This window comes from Dama dama, chromosome 20 (genome assembly GCF_033118175.1).
Source record: "Dama dama isolate Ldn47 chromosome 20, ASM3311817v1, whole genome shotgun sequence".
NCBI classification, from domain to species: Eukaryota; Metazoa; Chordata; class Mammalia; order Artiodactyla; family Cervidae; genus Dama; species Dama dama.
The window spans coordinates 100,768,662-100,789,391 of NC_083700.1; the positions used below are offsets into that span (position 1 = coordinate 100,768,662).

Sequence of the window (20,730 nt, forward strand, 5' to 3'; positions counted from 1 at the left end):
GTTCCTATAAAGTGAGAATAATACCTGCCTCCTACAGTTGTAGAGGGATTAAATTAAGGCATTTAGAACAGCACCCGGCACATAAAAAGTACTCAGTATGCGCCAGGTGCTATGCTAAGTAGATACTGTTATCATCATCTTACCTGTGGGAACAACTCACACAGAGGTGTGAAAGCATCCCCAGATCCTTCGTTGACAAGTGGTAGAGCTGTAAGGTTTGATTCCAGATCACTTGACTCCAGCCTCGTGTTCTCTCACACCCTCCACATTACTTCAGGGGAATTTCCCCAGACCCTAGTCTTGCCCCCAGCACTGCCTTCCCAGAGAGCTCTTTCCAAGAGGTCAAAGTGGAGCTTCTTAATATCTGTGGAGCCCACAGTGTCAGGCCTTCCCCTGAGAAATCCAGAGATGAGAAAGCCACAATTCCCATCTGTCCGGGGTGCAGACTTCCCATGACAGGGAGCAAATGCCAGCGCAGGGACACTGCCTGGGGAAGCTACTCTGAAGGTGCCCCCTGGCAGGAAGATTCTGGGGGTGAGCAGTTAGGTCATACTGAGGCTGGGGCATTGGCTTAGAGAAACCTTGGGTGGGCATGGGCTATTTTGAGTCCGCATAGGGTCCTTGATGGACAGGGAAGGCATTTCCATTTATCACTATTCTGAGCCAGGCTGGGAAGCTAGAGTAGCATGGAGAAGGGGTGGAGTTGAAGCTCGAGAAGTGACAGATTGCTAGTTAAGAGCCAAGCACCAGTGATCCTATGGGATGAGTGGTGGTGTCCCAACCTGATATGGAAACGTGCTTGATGACACTGATGCAAGACCGACAACACTGGTGGGAAGTAGACTTGAAGCTATGGTCTGTCTCAGGAATGGGGGGACTTCCTACCAACCCCACGATCCTTCCCAAGACCTGTCCCTGCTTCTGACTTGACCCGTACAACCCTGTCTACTTCAGGTTCCTTTTTGAGCATCTCAACACTGAATGTCATTCTACTGGGTAAAGATACATGTTCTGTAAAACATTGCCCTTGGATGCAAGTCAGCTACTTCCACTGTAACCAAGAATTAGAAAAAATGGCTGTGTTGGGCTTACTGAGACACTATTTATCGCCAACATGATTTTCCAGAGGATTTTGGACTTAACCTCCTCCATATGATAAACTAGTCAACCACACATTTGGTAAGTGACTGCTCCAAAGCCAGAGTCCAACCCCAGGTCAAGGCTGCTTTGGCCCTGCTCTCAAGCTGTGTCCCTGAGCAACGCTGACCCCAGAAGTCAGAGTAGGGCAGTCACCATGTCTTCCTTGTTTCTTTACATTACTTACTCCAAGAACTTGATGCAGGCGATCAGATTTCCCCTTAAACTGTGTGGTAGATACTCTTGTTATCAACCTATTGCAAAGGAAGAATCTGAGCCAAAAAGTGATTAAGTCACCTGCCCTGGATTTGAGATGATATTATTTCAAACCCAGGCCGTCCAGCCCCAATGTCTGCACTGCACTGCACTGTTCTGGCATTCCATACCAGGCAAGGACCTGGAGTCTTAGAACAAAGCCATGAGGCCGCAGTAAGGAGCAGAGGCCACCAGAGGGCGCAGGGCCACCAGCTGTGTCCTCTTCCTCGTTTGGAAGGCTTCCTTTACCACAAGTGCTGCGTTCTCTCCTCTGCAGCCCCCACGGAGCTGGCTGCTCCTCCAGATAGACAGGGACCCCCAGAGCCCAGCTCTCAGAATCTGTTCACTCATCATGAGAGCTTGCTGGAGGGAGCCAAGGAGCCCCCTCTAGTCTGGAGTGGGGCTCACTCTAGAGCAGCCTCTGAGCAGAGACATCACTTTGCCAACAAAGGTCCATCCAGTCAAAGCTATGGTTTTTCCAGTAGTCATGTGCGGATGTGAGAGTTGGACTATAAAGAAGGCTGAGTGCTGAAGAATTGATGCTTTCCAGCAGCATGCTGGAGAAGACTCTTGAGAGTCCCTTGGACGGCAAGGAGATCACAGCAGTCCATCCTAAAGGAAATAAGTCCTGAATATTCATTGGAAGGACTGATGCTGAAGCTGAAGTTCCAATACTTCAGCCATCTGATGTGAAGAGCTGACTCGTTAGAAAAGACCCTGGTGCTTGGAAAGATTGAGGACAGGAAGAGAAGGGGGCAACAGAGATGGTTGGATAGCATCACTGACTCAGAGGACATGAGTTTGAGCAAACTCTGGGCAAGATAGCGAAGGACAAGGAAGCCTGGCGTGCTGGAATCCATGGGGTTGCAAAGAGTCGATCATAACTTAGCTACTGAACAACAGCACCTGAGCCTGCTGCCCTGGCCCAGCCACAGTCGAGCCCACTATCCCCTACTCCAAGGTTAGGGTGGGGAAGGTCGGGCTCGCATCCACCCTAGCTGAGTTTCCTGAGGCTCTGCTCTTCTGGGACCTCAGTTGATGCATTATTTGGGCAGGTGTGGGGAGGGCCATGGTCAGGCCAGCCACAGCCTTGCCACTGTACATCCACCCTTGTCCTCCCACCCCTCCCTCCAAGCCCCCCACCCCCACCCCCCACTCACACATCAACCCCTTTGGCCATCACAAACATTATGATTATTGCCACTATTTGCCAGGCCCTATGCCCAGCACTTGACAGCCGTTATCTGAGTTAGCACTCCCAGTGCCTTGGAGGTTGATGTCATTTATCTCCCTTTTACTGCTGGACAATGCCATTCAGAGAGGTGAAGTCATTTGCCCAAGGTCACCGTCAGAGGTTGGCAAGGGGATGGGAACCCAGAGCTCCTTACTCCTGTCTGCTCTTGGCACCAGGGCCTATGACCTCTTCCACAATACTCCCCGGTTGCCCTTGACCTTTCTCAGGGCCAGTCTCCACACCCATTCCAACCCACCCCACCCTAGCCTGAGCTGACGTCACTGGGTGAATGCCACCCATCTCAGGACGCAGCCCCCAGAAGGTCAGAGGGGCAACTTCCTGTCCCAACAATGGCAATAAAGACGCCCGAGGACACTTCTCACCCTTCCCACACCTGAGTGACGTCCATAGGCAGAGGCCTTCCCGGGAACGGTCCTCCAAGAGCGTGTGAGTGTGTGAGCTGTGACTGGGGTGGGGTCGGGGTGGGGGGGCGCGCGTGTGTGGAGGTCCCGTAAGTCAGGGTAACCGCGGGTGCTGACTGTGCTCGTGTGGCCTTGCGAGCATGTGAGCAAGACCTTATATGTGTGTGCTTGTGTGTCTGTGCCCGGGTATGTGTGCTGCCTGTCTGACTGTGACCGTGTGCCTTGGTGTGCCCGTGTGTGACCACGAACCGCAGACAGGAGAGAAAGCATTCTGTCGGAAGGGACAGCCGACGGCTCCTGACCTCATCAGCCACTCGTGTCTTCCCCTACGGCCCCCGCCCCAGGAGACACTTGCCTGAGGATAGAGCTGGGGTTAGGATTCTCAGATCTATTTTCCCCCTTTCTCATCATATTCCTGGACTGGCCCCTGTCACTGCTCCTTCCTGCTGTGGCCCTTTGGACAGGCACCCAGATCTATCTAAACCACCTGTTCCTGCCCCGGGGCAGCTCCTACCCTCCTCCTCGTCCCCCCACCCCCCAGAATTTCCTGGTCAGACCGGAAACTGGTCTACTGTGAGCTGCTGGCCTATGCCTCAGCACGTTCCCTGCAGGCCTCAAAGGCCAGAATCACACCTGAGACAATGGAAACAACATAGACTCTGCAGTCAGAAGAACCTAAAATTCCATCTGGGCAAGACATTGCCCCCTCCGAGCCTCAGTTTCCTTATCTGTATAATGGGATTAAAGGGTTGATGAGACCATCCATAAGCAGTCAGATGGAAGCAGCCAGCCCAGGCCCTGGCACGTTGCAGGTCCCAAGGGCCCATCTACCTTCCCTTCTTTCCCCCTTCCCTTGCTTCTCTTCCACAGGCCAAGACCCATCAATCCCCTGTGACACCATCCTTCCAATCACCCATAGCCCTCCCAGGGCACCATGCGGGTGGAACACACCCCTTCTCTCCTAGACCAGTGCAGCAGCCATGCCTAGATGGTCCACTCCCAACACCAAGGGCCATGATGGCGTTTCTAAATCACAGTTCTCCTCTCCTCCCTGGTTTCCCAGGGTCACCAAGTCGAGGGCAAAATGCCTCCGCTTGATGTGTAGAGCTTCCTCTGACCACTCACCCACAGCCAGAGGGTGTCACTCTCTGCTTCAGCCCATCCTCCTACTCCAGGCTTTCTGATGCCAGCCTTTGCTGTGCAGCCCCCATCTCTGTCGGTCCAAATCCTCCCATTGATCAAGGCCCCGTTCAAACACCACCTGGCCTGGTAAGTGTCCCCAGACATGGCCCCAGGGGGACCTTTCTCCCCGAGGAGCCCCAGGGGGGTGCCTGTGTCGTCTCTTCCCTCTAGCCTGTGCTCTGGGGCACATGGCAGGAGCTCCAGATGGGTCTCCTTCCTTTCCTGACAGCCTTTAGGTGCAGGGGTTGTTTCTGTGGTTGATGCCCACAGGTGACTGGGGTCGGGGGGTGGGGGGTAGTTGCTGGGGGGATGAGGCAGCTGCTGGCCTGCCATGTGGGGAGCAGATGGTGAATGGAGCTCCCCAGGTGCCTCATCCTCACCAGGCCACGGGGGCATGAGATGACAGCGCCGAGCAAACAATCAGACACACCCTCTGTCCACTCCCCAGCTGCCCCACAGAGCATCACGGGAGAGATCCTGCCCACCCCAGCACCTGGGGGGTAGGGAGCCCTAAACCCCCACCTGGACTTCAGCTCAAGCCAACAGGCTTCAAATTCCCACTCAGTTGTCCACTTTCCTCCTCTGTAAAATGGGCGTTGCTGTAAAACAGGGTCTGACTCAGTGGCTGCACCTTTCTTCTCCTCCTTCTGCAAAGATGGGAGTCTGGGGGCCAGGAAGACAGGGCAGGAGGTATGAAACAAGGAGAAGTTTCAGCTTTTCTTTGGCACTTGTGAGAACTGGCCTCTGCTCTGGAATTTATAGCTTTGTGACCGCAGCTGCTGCCAAGTCCACCTTGGCAATGAGTCTGAAAAGTTGCGCCTTCCTCTAGGCTGAGCTGGCCTGCCCCATGCTCATGTCTGCGCCTCCCTCTCTGTTGGCTAGGTGCCCTCATGCTGAGCACCACCAGGGCAACTGTGCCCGAAGCATCTGCCCGCACCCTCAGGAAAGCTGTGGTGTCCTAACCTCTCCAGGCCTCTGAGCTTCAGTGTCCATACCTATAAAGTGGGGTTCTATGGTGACTCTTCATGTAGTCCCAGAGCTGTTAGGAGGTTCACATACATCGGGATGTCTTCCTCAGGCGGTTCTGGGCTCTCGGAAGAATGTCCAGGACGTGTTTACAAGCGGGATGGGGAGGCTGTGAACTGTGGGCCACACCCTCCTCATGGTCACACAGATCAGTATGGGAGTCTCCAGTCTCCCACCTGGGCTCTGCTCTAGGCCTTCCTTCCTAGGGTCAGCTGAGGCCTCCCGCCCTCAGGGAAGCAGAGCCACCAGGCCTGGGAGGACTGGGCCTCGAGGTACCCAGCTTTAACAGGCACACTGGAACCATGGTGAGGTCACCCCAACCCAAGAGTTCAACAACCTCTAGGCCAAAACAATGGCGGTCGGCAACCTCACAGAGTCCAGAGGGCACCCCGATAGCAGGGGGGAATCCCGGCAGCTGCCAGAGTGGGTGAGGGATGGCTGGGCTGCAGGCCGGGGTCTGGTTTCCACACCTGTAAAGCACATACCCAGACCAAGTGCTTAATCCTCATTTCCTGTTACTGCTAATGTTGTGATTAGTCCAAATACCACAGCCTGTCTGGTCTCCAGGCTTCCCTGGTGGCTCAGATGGTAAAGCGTCTGCCTGTGATGCAGGAGACCTGGGTTCGATCCCTGGGTCAGGAAGATCCCCTGGAGAAGGAAATGGCAACCCACTCAGTACTCTTGCCTGGAAAATTCCATGGATGGAGGAGCCTGGTGGGCTACGCTCCATGGGGTCGCAAAGAGTCGGACACGACTGAGCAACTTCATTGGTTCACTGGTTCTGGTCTCCTGCAGGATCAAGGGTAGCGGCTAAGTTCCAAGCCTTGTGTGGGTATTGGGGCCACCACGGAGCAAGACACAGGCTCTGCTCTCAGGAGTCTGCAGGAGAGCAGGCGGCACAGATTGGTAGGTTTTATCAGGGGAAAGAATAGGAAGCTGATGGAGCCCAGGGGACAGATATGGTCTTAATACAGGCTTGTTGGGGCTGGAAGCCAGTGAGGAAGGTTTTCCAGGCAATTCAAAATCCACAATATACTTGTCATTGTTTCCATTTTTCTGATGTAGAAACTGAGGCTCAGAGAGAGCACACAACTATTCATTGATGAGTGGGGACTCTACTGCAGGGCCGCCTGGCTCCAAAGCTGGAGCTATTCTACCAACATCAGAAATCCCCAACCTCTGGGATCTAATGCCTGATGATCAGAGGTGGAGATGATGTAATAATAATAGAAATAAAGTACACAGTAAATGTAAGCACTTGAATCATTCCCAAACCATTCCCCACCCACCTACCCTGGTCCGTGGAGAAAATGTCTTTCATGAAACCAGTTCCTGGTGCCAAAAATGTTGGGACCACTGACCTACAGGGCCCCAGGTCTGGGCTCCTTCTTTCCAGCCCACTCCTAGGGAGACTTGGGATCCTCGTGAAAAGTGAGCAGGGAGCTGACCATGACGAGGTTTGACAGAGAGTCTGGGCTTCCTTCTGAAGGTGTTGGGCAGCCACTGATGGGTTTTCACGTGGGGAGGCAGGTAGAAGTGGTATGGCTTAGTAGGCTATGGAGCTTCAGGAGTTTGTCAGAAGAGGTGGCCTTGGATGTGAGCGGCCCCAAACCACCCAGACCGACCCACTTGCTGCCTATAAGGAATGATGAGGAGTGTCGGGGTGCTGGGGAACCAAGACCACAGGACTCAGGTGTGGGCCTGGGGTGGTCCAGAACCCCAGGCTTCCAAGAGGGCCCCAAGATCCAGCAGCTTCAATGCAGGAGAGGAGGGAGGGGGCCTGGATCCACACCTGGGCCCAGGTTGGGCCAGGGTATTGGCAGGGAGAGAGAGGGAGGGTATTGGTTTCCATTTCCCAGGGTAGATGTCAGAGGCAGGGTTGGGGAGGGTCAGGCCCAAAGGGCTGAGGCCTGGGAGCCATTTCCTCTTTCCCACAGTGTGGAGCTATGTCACTCCCACGCACCTAGACCCCCACCCACCCCACCCCTGGTGTGTACTAGGTCAGCCCTGGCTAAGGGGATATGGGGAAAGAGGCTTCAAGAACCAAAGCCCCCTCCCTTTACCCCTAATCACATGGTGCCTCGAGAGGGAAAAGACTGAAAAACCAAAGGGAACCAGAGACAGGGCTCCTTCATCTCACAGCAGCCTATTCAACCCCATCCTTGATGCTAAACTGAATCCCAGTCCAGCTCCAGATCCAACCCCAGTCACAGACCTGACCCCCATCCACTCCTCCATCTTCAACTGCAGACTCAACTCCAACCTTAACCAAGCACAGAACCTGAACCTAACCCCAACCGACCTCCATGTCAGGGACAGTCCCCACGTCAACCTAATCCTAGCCGCACCCCCAATTCTAACCCTTACCCTGACCCTTACCCCATGCCCAAGCTCAGCTCCACCCTGATCCTGACCCAAACTTGAATTCGAGTCCTAACCTGAACTCCTATCACTCTCTGCTACTTCATCTTGCCCTAAGGTAACTCCAGTCCCAATTGGAAACCTATTGAATGGTCTTAACCCAGCTTCCACGCTAGCCCAGCTCAAGTCCACCCTACCCCAATTCCAACGGCAGCAGCAACCTCAGCTGCACTCCTCCTGGTGTGTACCTGTGCTCACCTCCATCCCAGTCACAATAAATTCTACCGATTCTAGCCTTACCTTCAACCCAAACTCCATCCATAATCCTTCTGTACCCTGTCCATACCTAACCCTCCACCGGTGTTCACTCCCACCCAACTCTCAGCTAGCAGAGGCCACCACATGGCTGTTCTGGATATGTAGACTTCAGCATATATACATACCCCTCACACACACTAACACACTTCAGTTTACACACACACCTCTGTGTACACACACACACACACACACACACACGCACAGAAAAGGAGGGAAGTTTAGTCTGGTTCTGAGGATTAGCCTGAGAGGGCAGGATAACCAAGTGTTTCTTGCTCCTCCCTGGGGTTTAACCCCTTTGAAGTTCCCTCCAATTTCCCCTACAGTGTTGACTCTCCCCACCCTGGGATTCCCACCCCCACCTCTTTGTTTGGAGCCTCCCTGGCTTCCAGCCAGATTGGTTTGTAGATTAGAACAAAGCAGCTCCTAGGGCTGCCCTTCCTCTGTGTCCTGGAGGCTCTGCTCAAAAACAACACAATAAACAAGCACTATGCCAGGGTATAGAGTTCATGGGGGTCAGAGTCTGGAGGAGCAAAGACACACACCCAAGTAACCCAACTCAACAAGATCCCAGGTAGGGAATGTTACCTGGTTCTGTGAGAACAAAGAGAGGTTATTATTGAGCTGAGGATGCAGTGGGCCTGCATTGGATATGGGCCTTAACGTTTAGGTAGGAGTTCACCTAATGACGAGGAAGGAAAAACCTTCCAAGGCAAATGGAACCACATATTCAAAGTCAGAGTTGAGCTTGGCAGGAAAGACCAGGATGGAGGCGATTAGGCTGAGTTAGTTGCGGGAGGGGGAGCAGAAAAAAGAAAGGGATGCGGTGGAGGGAGAGGGAGATGGTGAGAGAAGCAGGAAGGAGGAGAAAAAACTTTCAAGGATGATCTGAACTTGCTATATGGACAGGACAGCAGACCCAGCGCAGGATGAGAACAGACCGTGGCTCAGACCAGGCAGTTGATCCCCAGAAGGGCCAAAGGGAACCAGAAGCTGCGCTGCTGTTGATCAAAGTAATGATAACTCAGCGGGCTGTACTGTATGCTTTCTGTGTTCCAGGCATTGAGGTAAGCGTCTTTCTAACCTCACTAATTCTCACTCCCATGAGATATGCATTATCATGTTGGTCCCCAGGTGAAATACAGGGAGCTCTGAAGTTCAGAGACGAAACAATTTGCCCAAATTCACACACATCGAAATGGGGCAGTAAATGGGGCTTGAATCCAGGCCTATGGATGACAGAGCTGAGTCCTTTCTCAAAGTCACAGTGGCCAAACATAGTACCCGTCTTCGTCATCTCATCTCTCATGACTTGAAGCCCCCTTGAAATCTCCTCCTCCCCCCAGGCTGAATTACATTTCCCCACTTCTACCAGGCCTATTTTAGTTCCCTGCTATCCCACATGTGGCATTCTGTGCAAAAAATGGCCCTCTACCTTTGGCCCCTTCTCTAAGAAAATTTTCACTCATTCTCTAAAACCGGGTGCTGGCACAACCTCCTTTGGGAAAACTTCCTGAACTTCCCTGCCACTGGGCTGGGTGAATGGCCCCTCCATTCCCCTTGCCCACCCACTCCCCTAATAACCCTGCACTGCCCCTGCCTGGGCCTCCCTCTATAAGGGCTAGGCGGAGTCTGCAGCCCCACCCTGGCACATGGCCTGGCCTGGAGCCATCACTGAGTGTGAGTGGTTGGTGAACAAATGCAGAACCCAATCCAGTGGTGGGTTAAAGTGGGAGCCCAGGGAGGGGCTGGGGCTCTGACGGTTCCCTGGACTGATCTCTTATCTGCCAGGGCGGTCTTAAGCCTTATCTGATTAGGATTGAATTGACCATCAAGCAGCTGAGATGCTCATCAAGACTCCTGAGTTACTCAGTAACCCTGCCCTCTTTAAAAGTCCCACTGTTTCCCCCTGGCATCCAGAACCAGTGACTCCTCTCTCCTGGGTGCTGCCACCATGAACACCTTCCTGTTGTCCGCCCTGTGCCTCCTTGGAGCCTGGGCCACCCTGACAGGGGGAGTCATCGTGAAGGTAAGTTCTCTGTCCCCACTGTTGCCCAGACTGCTCTCTACCTCCAGGGTGTAGGGCCTGTTCTCTGATAAAGTAACCCCTCCCTGGGGACTGAGGGTGGGGTATGTCTAAGGCTTGGTTCTGCCCCACGGATATCCTTCTCAGCCCTGCCTCTTACACCTTTCATTTTCAAACTCATAGAAAGATCAGGAAGAGAGAAGAGAAACAGTTAGGGAAAGGCAAGTGACTAGCCAATTTACAGAGTGCTTTCTGTGACCAGGCTCCACTGGTGTCTCACTGGGGCCCCAGGATCACTTTGGGAAGAAGGAATTGCTAGTCCCATTTCTTAGAGGGGGAAAACAGACCCTTAGAGTTTTTAACTTGTCATGGGCACGTGGTTGGGAAGTGAAGGAGCTCAGTTTCGTTCCAGACCTTACTTCTTAGCCAAAGCCCTGACCTGAAATCACCTGGACACCCTGAAGGTCCTGACAGGAGGGCGTCCCTATTGGTGTGGATGCCAGCTAAAAGGCCAGCCTGGCACTCATTGGGGGCCCCACTCTGGCTCCACAGCCAGGCCCCGAGAGGTCTTTTATTGCTTCTCAAACATCAGTCAGGCACCAGGCTGGAGCTGGGGGCCAGGGGATCAGCCCACACCTCTCTCAGGCAGAGGTGAAGACAACCTGGGTACAGCCAGGTGGATTCAGGAAGCCTGAATCTGGTCCCAGCTCTGGGTCTCTCCCCACAGATGGGCACCATGGCTCCCACTAGTAGACACCTATTGTGTCCCTGACACTTCGTGTCTGTTTTCTCCATTCCTCATATAACACGTAGAACCTAGGCTCCCGGATTGTAATGACCTGTTCATGGTTCCAAGCAAAACCAGGATACAAGCCTAGTGTCTGGCTGTAAAGCCTGAACTCTGACCACCTCATATTGCCCCGCAGCGGAGCACCTGGCGGCCATGTACGGCAAACACTGCTTAAGTGCCTCTGGGCCGGGAGAGGGGTCACTCCTGGGGGAGGCAATCAGGGAGCAGGCTGCAGCCTGGCCTCACACTCCGGACATGTCTCTCTCAGGATGGAGACTTCTCCTTTTCTCTGGAGTCGGTGAAGAAGCTCAAGGACCTCCAGGAGCTCCAGGAGCCTAGGATCCCTAGAAATTCTGGTGGGCTCATCGCTCCCAACCTTTGTAGCTTGCCTAATTTTCCCGAAGAACTCCGGCCTCTTTGCAAGGAGCCCAACGCCCAGGAGATCCTGGACAGGCTGGGTGAGTAACCCTCTCTCTGAAGAGCCTGGGGCTCATGGACTCCTGGATTTGTAGCGCGCGAGGGAGAGATGTGTTCTGATTGGTGGGATTCCAGGACGAGGTCTACTCTGATTGGTGGGTCTGTTAAGCCCTCTGTTGTGCTTCTGGGTTCTTCTGGTCTCAGCTGTAGCCCCGGTCTGAGTAGACTCTTCTAATTGGCTGGCTTGGGTGGTAATTGTGTCCTGGTTTGTTGTGAAAAGCCCCACTGGTCAGAAAGGACAGGCCTGGTTTTCTCCTGGGTGGCGGGTGTCCAAACTCTGGCCCAGGTGAGGGAGGGAGCTTTGGGGAAGGGAAGCTGCTCTCACGGGGCTTCATCTCTCCGGTCCAGGGGCCATCGCGGCGGATCCAAGCACGTGTGAGATCTGCGCCTACGCGGCCTGTGCTGGATGCTAGAACAGATGGTACTCCCTGCTTCCTGTCCCTCCCTCGCCGGGCGCTCCTCCTCCTCACAGCTCAACTACCCCGAATGCAGGAGTGAGGAGAGAGCAGCCTGAGGGGTGCCCAGCCCCTGCCCCCACCGGAGCTGCTGATGCTTCCCAAGATCCATGCCCACCCGCGGCTAATAAACCAGATTCCAGAGCCCTCTTTGTTGCGTTCGTTCCTTCTTTTATCCGTCAGTCTACTCATCATCACACTCTAGGGATGCCTACCCTGCCCTCACCAGCTCAGGGTTCAGTGTGCTATGGGCAAGCACCCCACTCTTTCTGCTAAGCCAGCGCCCCTTCGGGCTGCCCTCTGCACAGATGCTGAGGGGACTTGAATCCACCATCCATCAACGGGGGAGGTGGAACCTCTGCTATTCTTTCACCATCCTCCGGGTCATCAAGGCCACTAAACCACACGAGAGCACTTGAGCTGCTTTGGATGACCAACACAGGCACGGAGGGGCTATGTACTCAGCCCCTGGCTGGAGAGTGTTCAAGGGGCCTCAGGATCTAGCCCTGCATTGACCACTTAAGCGCTGCCTCCTGCCTGCACCCCCGCCCCCAGGGCCCACACCCCAAGCCATAGTTCTCACCATGTCCTCTGCGCCACTTTCTACACTCCTGGCCACTCCTGCTCAGGGGCCAAGTCCTCACCCCTGTGCCTCCTCTCAGAGGGCAGCCTTTCCTCACCCTTCCAGGAGAAGTCCTTATGCCCCCTCATCCTTGCTGCTCCCTGGGCCTCCCTGTGGATTAATGGCTTCGGAGTCTGGGGAAGTCCCTCTGAGCCCCAGGGCAGGTGAGGCCCGCCACGGGGCTGATCCTGTACAAACTGGGCAGAGCAAACAACAGCTACACCGTTCAGCCCTGTGGTCCTGCTCAGGTCTTCCACGCACTACGTGATATTTGAAAAGTCGCTTTCCCACTCTGAGCCTTGTCTCCTCCTCTGTGAAACTGAGATTGTAATTGTACCGGCTTCCCAGGAGGCGCTAGTGGTAAAGAAACCTCCTGCCAGTGCAGGCGGCATAAGAGACTCAAGTTCCATCCCTGGGTCAGGAAGATCCCCTGGAGAAGGAAATGGCAACCCACTCCAGTATTCTTGCCTGGAGAATCCGACGGACAGAGGAGTCTGGTGGTAACAGTCCATGGAGTCGCAAAGAGCTGGACACGACTGAAACGACTTAGCATGCACACACACAGCACACACCCAGACAAGGTGAAATAGTGTGTGTAAATGCGTGTGTAATGCAAGTAAAGTTCAGATTATATGCAAACAGGAGAGCGTTCAATAAATGGTCAAAACAACAAAACAAAATACAAAGAACAAAGAAAGGTAGAGGGAATAAGGGAAAAGGAGGCCATGGGGCCCTTCCTAGGGAAGGAAGAGGAAGTGCCCCAGGGTGATTCCGGCAGGGTTCCCTGGGCTTCAGGATTCAGAGGGTGAGGCATCTTCAGGGCGGGGGCGGAGGTCAGGAAGGCTCTGTGAATGGGGATAGGAGGCAGGGTGTTTGCATTAGCCCTTGGAATTTGCACTGGGATGGATGTAATTTCAAAATCAGTGTGAAGGGAGAGAGGCAGAAGGCATTTCAGAAAATGGATGGGGTTTAATGCAGACACAGAATCAGGAAGGTCCACGCCACTGGAATGGTTCAGCCTGGAAGACATAGAGCCCAGGAGATGCACAGGGCTGGGTTTGAGCCTGACCTTGTCATTGATAGGCTCTGTACCCTTCTTGGAGACTTGGTTTCCTCATCTGAGAATGGAGATGATAACAGATCCCTTCTCCCAAGGTTGCAGGGGCACTTGATGAGAATGGTGGTGGGGCAGAAACACTTCAAGCTCCCACTCTGAAGCCAAACTCTGTTAGTTCAGGCATTGCTTTTTACCAGTTGTATGACTTTCAGCAGGTTAGTTAGCCTATTCTTTCCTCAGTTTCCTCATCTGTAAAATGGGAATGACAAGAATCCCTACTGTATAGCACTGAGTGAAGATTAAAATGGGGTAATAGAGGAAAGCCTTTTAGAGGTCCCCGGGGCCCAATGTGAGCACTTTGCTGACGTTGTTATTATTATTTCTGTGCAGATGGCTCCACCATGTGCCTCGCATATAGTAGGTGCTCACTCAGTGGCAGTTTCCTTTACTGCCTCCTCCCCAGGCAGGTAGGAGACGAGGCCAAATGGTGCTGGGCTCAGTTTAGACTTGAGAGATGGTACTGGGGAGCCTCAGAAGGGTAAGGGGCACTGTTGGAGCAGTGCTGTGATGTACCTCTGGCATGGTGGGCATAGATAGCCTGCAGGGTGCAGGGCAAGAAGGAATCTCTGACCTGGCAGGGGTTGTGGGAGTGGGGAGGTAGTGATGACAGAGGAATGAGAGGAGCCCAGAGGGATGTAGGGGGCCTTGCAAAGGCCCCTGTGAGGGCAGCAGAGGAAGAAGCTGGAGTGTGTGGCCTGGGAGGCTTCTGACCTCAGGAGGGGCAGATGGCCTGGAGGAATTCACCATGGCTGTGGCCCTGGGATCTGTGTTCAGAGGGCATGGCCCTTTTGCACAGCCCAAGGATTTTCTACTCTCTGGTTGCCTGGGACAGAGGCTGAGGAGGAAGCCATCCTGGGAAGCCCTTCTCCCAGGAACTCCCAGCCTCAAGAAGAGCTTGGAAGGCCCTTGGAGGAAGGCGGTGGCTGCAGGGCATCCTGCGTTGGGTGTCCTCAGCTGTGGCCAGGGCCTGAGGTCACAGGGAGGCAGTAATATGGCGGTTCAGAGCAGAGACCCTGACCCAGACTTCCTGGGAAGAAGCCTGCTTTGCCACTTTGCTGAGCCTGTGATCCCGGGCTCACTAGCTCTCTCTGTACCTGGGTCCCTCAGTTGTAAAGTGGACGTGGTAATGATGAAGTATCTGCTGCCCTGGACTGTTGTAAGAACTCAGTGAGTTAATATCCACAGAGAGTTCAGAGCAGTGCCTAGGGTGTAGCAGATGCTGGTATCATTAATATTCCTCAGGGCCACCAGGGTGAAGAGAGGGAAGGAAGGTCTCCCACCTGGAGCTGGCCAGATGGTCCTGGGGAGCCCAGGAAGGGGGACAAGGGTGCACTAAGGCAGCGGGGGGGTTGGGGATGGGTGGGCAGAATCAGCCCAGAAGGGGCACTGAGTGGCTCTTCTCTCCACCTGTCCCACTGCACTTCCACCTTTAGGAGAGAGCCCCCATTCCTCCTCCCATCCTCCCCCATCCTCCCCTATTCTCCCCTCATCATCCCCCCCAACTCCATCAGGAGCACAGAGACTCTGGCTCTGCAGCTGGGCCAGGCCCTGAGCTTAGCTTGGGGGTCAGATGAGTTTGGGTGCTCTGTGGCTTCGCAGCTCTGTGATCCCAGGCGACTCATTTCCATTCACAGCCTCACTCCTCTGATATGAAACAGAGCTTAATGAACCAACTCCATAGACAAGGAAACCAGGAAAACACCTAACTCAGGAGTCCAACCTACCCAGCTTCCCAGGAAGCTCTGCTCAAGCCTCCTGGGGATGAACAAATGGACGCCTGGCTCCGAGTGTAGGTGGAGAATCTTTATTCAGCAGCAGGGCTGTTCCAGGAACCAAACTCTTCTCCTACTGTGGGTCCAATTGCTTTGAACCAGTTCCAGCTGTCGGGCCCTGGAGGAGGGGGGATGACTGCGGTGGTGGGGACCCCCAGAGCCTGGATGGGAGTGGGGGCTCTGAAGGCAGTGTACTGGTGGGGGCAAGGTTCCTGGGTGAGCTCAGGGCACCAAGGCCATCTCAGCTGCAGCCGGTACAGGCAACATTCACACACAGCTCACAGTCATCGTTAGCGATGGTCCCTGGGTGGAGGAAAACACTTGTCAGCTGAACCTGAAACATCCGTGGTCCAGAGAGTCATTGACCAGGCAGCCAGAGAAGGCCTGCCTCTGAGAGGGTCTGAGGGAGGGGCCTGATATCTGTGTCACAGGTTGAGAGCAAGAAAGTTTAAAAGCAGAGTGAGAGGCTTGGGCTCAAGTCCCATGTCCTGTCCTCCTAGCAGTGCCTGGGCGAGTCACTCAAACCCTGCCTGAGTTTTCCTGCCTGCTCAACAGACAGTATCAACCTGGCCAAGGGGTTGTGAGGATAGCAGGCAGGTAAAGGTGTTAACCCAGGGCCTGGTACTAAGTAAGTGCTCAATAAATACTGGCTACTAGAGATGATCATACTAAGCGAAGAAAGTCAGGCTTCCCTGGTGGCTTAGAGGTAAAGAATCCCCCTGCCAATGCAGGAGATAAATGCTCAATCCCTGGATTGGAAAGATCCCCTGGAGAAGGAAATGGTAATCCAATCCAGTATTCTTGCCTGGGAAACCCCATGGACAGAGGACCCTGGTGGGCTACAGTCCATGGGGTCACAAAGTGTTGGACAGGACTAAGGGAATAAACAATGGAACAACAGCAGCCATCAGACAAAGACAATTACCACAGGGTACCACTTCTATGTGGAATCTAATTTTAAAAAATGATACAAATGAACTTATTCACAAAACAGAAACAGACTTACAGATACCCAAAACAAACTTATAGTTACCAGAGGGGGAATGATGTGGGGAGGGATAAATCAGGAGCCGGGGATGAACACACACACACTAGTACATGTGCATGCGTGCTCAGTCACCTCAGTTGTGTCTGACTCTGTGACCCCGTGGACTGTAGCCCAACAGGCTCCTCTGTCCATGGGATTCTCCAGGCAAGAATACGGGAGTGTGCCATGTCCTCCTCCTGGGGATCTTCCCCACTCAGGGATTAAACCCATGTCCCCTGTGTCTCCTGCATTGCAGGTAGATTCTTTGCCACTGAGCACCACTATATATAAGACAGATAACCAATGAGGACCTACTGTACAGCACAAGGAACTTTACTCAATATTCTGTGATAACCTATATGAGAATCTATAGGTTATAGATTAAGAGGTTATAGATTAACCTATATAGATATAGGTTATAGATTAAGGTTACAGAGAAAAGAATCCGGAAAAGAAAGAATGAATAGATGTATATGTACAGCTGAATCATTTTGTTGTATACCCAAAGCCAACACAACATTATAAATTAATGATACTCCAATAAAATCGAAAGAGAAAAATAAGTGCTAGCCAGTTCCTGCATTCTCCTGATCAGCTGTTTCATCCCTCACATTTCAGCTTAGATGTCACCCCCTCTTGGAAGACTTTCAGATCCCCTTATGCCAGCCCAGACATGAGCCATCTCTCTCCTGTGTCCCCGCTGTGCCTCCCTGGTCGCCCCATGTATTGCAGTCATTTTTATGGATCTGTTTCCAGTGTCCCTTCCCCCCACCTGTGAAGTCTTGCAGGCAGGAGGATTATCCCAGCCAGGCTGCTGGGGACTGAAGGGGTTCCTGGCATGACTGATTTCAGCGCCCCAGCCAGGAAGGCCAGGGGCTGAATTTCTTGAATCTCCCTATTCTCAGCCACTAGGTGCTTAACAAACCACACGAGGTAGAGGACCTGGGGCGCAGGGAGGGGAGAACATGAGGGCTGGGGGCTCTGTGGGGGAGGGGGACTCACTCAAGGCCTGGAAGATGCTAGCTGCATCCTTAGAGGCACAGATGGGCCGGAGGTCCAGCGGCAGGGCCGGGTGGTGGCACACAGAGGGCTGAGGACTCTGGTCTTGCAGGCCGGGGCTGGGCACCCATTGACCCACCAGGTCATTCAGCTTCTTCACCGATTTCAGCTGGACCTGGAAGCCTTGGTACTGGAGGAGGAAGGAGACCTCAGGCATCACAGCCTGAGCAGGGAAGGGGGCAGGGTGCTGCCAGGAGACCAGGGAGCGCCCCTGTTCTCACGGAGTTGGAAAGTCAAGGCGTGGAAGATCACCTGGCAGGTGGGAGGTGGTGCCTGACACTTCACACCCCGCTGTGCCACAGGCTACCCGGGAGATGAGGTTGAGCAATGCTGTGATCATGATGGTTCAAGGCATGGGCTTTGGAGATGGTGGGGACTTTGATTCAAATTCCACTGGCTGCCCATCTCTTCCCCACTCTGAACCTCATCTGACAGAGACAGTCAAACTCCACTCCTCCCGGTGCCTGGTATCCAGGCCACCCCCACCCCCCATAACTGTGTGATTGCCCCTGAACCAACATGGCAAAATGATGGCAATGCCTAGTCTAGCTGGCTGGGCTCCAAGGCCAAGGCTGCAGGGGGAAGCTGACACCCCCCACCTCAGGATTCCCTTATTCCTTCCCAAGGATGCCCAGTCGAACGTGCTACCCAGGAGCTCAGTGACAGCTTGCCCCACCGCAGGCAGGCTTTGCCTCCATCAACAGACTCCTTCTAGCTTCACAGCTGCCCTGTGAGGAGACCTGGACAGCCTGCTGTCTTCTCTTGGGGCATTTCTGTTTGCTGGGGCCTTCCTTTGGAGCAGTCTGCCTGGAGCAGTCCCGGTCTCTGTGTCTAGATACCTCCTGCTCATCCTGCAATGTCAGCTCGAGTTAACTCTCCGAGTAAACTTCTCTGGTGGCCATCATCCCCTCTCCACCCACACAGGGGAGAATACAGAGAGTTGTGGGAGCATTAAAGAAGTCTCCCTCTCCTTCTGGGCTCTTCAAGGGCAGACACTATGTCTAATTCCCCACCTGACCTCTGACCGGGATGGGCACTTGAGGAGAGCAATGCAGAATGACCATTGTTTATTGTTATCATTACCGTCATCCTTGTCACTGGCGTTCCAGCGGCTTCCACCCACCTGCACTTTTGGCCCCTGTGGTGTGATTGGGTGTTGGGCTGAGCCTTGGGTCCTGGACTGTCCTTAGTGAGTTTCCCAGCATTCTTTCTCCATCCCAGCCTCTCACCAGGGGGACCTTCAGGACAAACCTGGATGTAGACTGACTGTGTGCCCTGCAGCAGCACGAGGAAGACCAGGGCAACCGCACACAGCAGGTACCCTGACACCGCCCTGCTGGCCATCTCGCTCTCTCTGTGTCCCGCCGCCGTCCACCTGGCTCCCACCTGCTTCCTCATCTGGCAGCTTTTTATAGGCTGGCCTCCAGCACCCTGGTCACTCATTAACTGGTCAGCCCGGGCGGGGTTGACAGCTGGCTGGCACCCTGACAAGCCCAGAGCCCATTCCCAGGAAGGGGGTTGGGGGTGGTGGGGGTAGGGAGGCCCAGAGAACACAGGAGCGTGATGCTGGAGTAAGCACCTGCCTTGTGTGCAAGACATTTCATAGCCAGGGAGAGCGAGGCTCCAGAGGTAGAGTACCTTGTCTCAGGTAACGGAGCCAGTCGATAGTAGAGTGGGGACTCGGGCATCTGACCCAGGTGAGCCTAGGGTTTTTCCTCAGGTCAAAAGGTGCAGGCAGACAGGTGGGCAGATATCAGGCTGACCTCAGGGTTCTCCATGTCCCTAGATCCTTGTGTCTCCTGCTCTCCCCTCCCCAGTTTTATTGAAGGGCCATCCTTGTGATCAGTGCCTGCCCAGCCCCTCATCCTGCCTCTGCCTGCCATCTCCCAAGTGATGGGTATACCCAGGCCTGGTATCGTCCATCTCACCTGTTGATGCCTTTTAGAAGCCAAAAGCCTAACCCGGCCTGGAGGAAAGAGCACCTGCCTTGGGAACAGATTGACCAGGGTTCAAATCCTGATCCTGCTGCAGCTGAGTGACCTTGTCAAGTCGCATCAACTCTAACCAAGCTTTGTTTCCCCTTCCATCACAGAGGCATTGTGACAGGACCCACCACATGAGGCTGCCATGAGAGTGATGAGGCTCCTCCTGAGCTCGTCCTTGTCTGGGGGTAACGCATGCCACTGAAGGCCCCTTGATCTCACAGTTGCCATTTGAGGCAGTGTGTGACCTACCATCTCCGTGATTGAAGGTTGGGTCAAAGTCCGCAAGGGCGTCATCACCACTGCCAGCTGGGACCGCTGTCAACAGCGCCCATCCCACGGCTCTGCTCTGCCAGGCACGGAGCCTGGCATGCAGCAGGTACTCCATGCTTAACACTGAATTGAAGCCTAGATAGCCCATCTGGGTATTCCGGGCCCACTCTCCAGCTTGTGACTGAAATCTGATGTCACTGTGTTTCCTAAGGCTGATCATTTTTGCAAAAGCTTAATCCCATCTCATGCTTTTTGGGGCTGCTCCCCACCAGCCTGCATGCTCATCTCCTTCTTTCTTATCTTGGGATGAAATGGAAAAAGCTTGAGTGAACTTTGGTATTCCCATTGTCTTGCTTTGAATCCAGACTTTGGCCTACTCTTCTGAGTACGAAGAATTTGATAGACTATTACATGACTTCTTATCTGTAAACTGAAATAACCGTCAGAAACAATAACTCTCTTCTCAAATACGCAGGCACCATGCTGTCCTGTGAGCAGAATCCCCTTCAATCTGTTGCGACAGGTGTCACTGTCGTCTTCCATTTACAGATGAAGTTCATTTCACAGGCCCAGTGAGTTCAAGCATGTGGTGTGCGCAGCATGTTTTCTCTCTGGAATTCTTGTCTCTGCTCAACTTATGGGAGAAAAAAGGAACACGGGCCTTGGAGGTAAGAAGATCCATGTTCAAACCCAGACCCCAGCACTTCTGAACTGTGTGACCTTGGGCAGCTTCCCCAAGTCTTCATCAGTAAGTGGAGGAAATAACGGACCACCTCCCGGTGGCTATTGGGAGGAAAACCTGGACAGTCCCATCCCAAAGGAGCCCATGACTCTCCCTTTCCCCAGAACGTGCGTGGCCCTCGGGGACCACATTGTCAGTCGTGGTTTTCCCACCTGCCTCTCCTTCCCCATGGCGGCCTCCCTGACAGGCCCCACCTTTGAACCTGCAGCTGCGACACATCTGATCTTCGAATCCCCCATCCCCGCTCTCTCCACCAGGCAAGCTCAGCCTCCCTGGCCTGGCCCCAAGAGACAAGGGCCAAGCCTGTAGTGTTTAGAGGATCCTGTGTCTGTGGCCTCCTTCCCTTCTCTGTCTTCCTGCTCTGCCAGCCAGGAACCATCACGTGTCATTCTTTCCCTGGGAACAAGGTGCAACTTCCCCATCTGCCTAGTCTGACTCAGGTTCATATTTCAACCC

The 20,730-nt window shown here is 53.9% G+C and overlaps 2 protein-coding genes and 1 non-coding gene across 3 annotated transcripts; 2 read left to right on the forward strand and 1 right to left on the reverse strand.

The window, feature by feature from the left end:
- The first annotated feature begins 5,826 nt into the window (after nucleotides 1-5,826).
- On the forward strand, nucleotides 5,827-5,899 carry TRNAH-GUG (transfer RNA histidin (anticodon GUG)). The gene has a single exon. It is a non-coding gene; the product is annotated as a tRNA-His (tRNA).
- Nucleotides 5,900-9,802: 3,903 nt separating this feature from the next.
- GUCA2A (guanylate cyclase activator 2A) lies at nucleotides 9,803-11,830 on the forward strand. Its single transcript, XM_061120073.1, has 3 exons — nucleotides 9,803-9,961; nucleotides 11,017-11,206; nucleotides 11,574-11,830. The coding sequence occupies exons 1-3, from the start codon at nucleotides 9,887-9,889 to the stop codon at nucleotides 11,636-11,638; spliced, it is 330 nt and encodes a 109-aa protein (XP_060976056.1). The 5' UTR covers nucleotides 9,803-9,886; the 3' UTR covers nucleotides 11,639-11,830.
- A 3,378-nt stretch (nucleotides 11,831-15,208) lies between these two features.
- Nucleotides 15,209-18,683, reverse strand: GUCA2B (guanylate cyclase activator 2B). The gene is made up of 3 exons (XM_061120074.1): nucleotides 18,529-18,683; nucleotides 17,221-17,407; nucleotides 15,209-15,494 (listed from the first exon to the last, which is right to left on the reverse strand). The coding sequence occupies exons 1-3, from the start codon at nucleotides 18,673-18,675 to the stop codon at nucleotides 15,433-15,435; spliced, it is 396 nt and encodes a 131-aa protein (XP_060976057.1). The 5' UTR covers nucleotides 18,676-18,683; the 3' UTR covers nucleotides 15,209-15,432.
- Nucleotides 18,684-20,730: the final 2,047 nt, after the last annotated feature.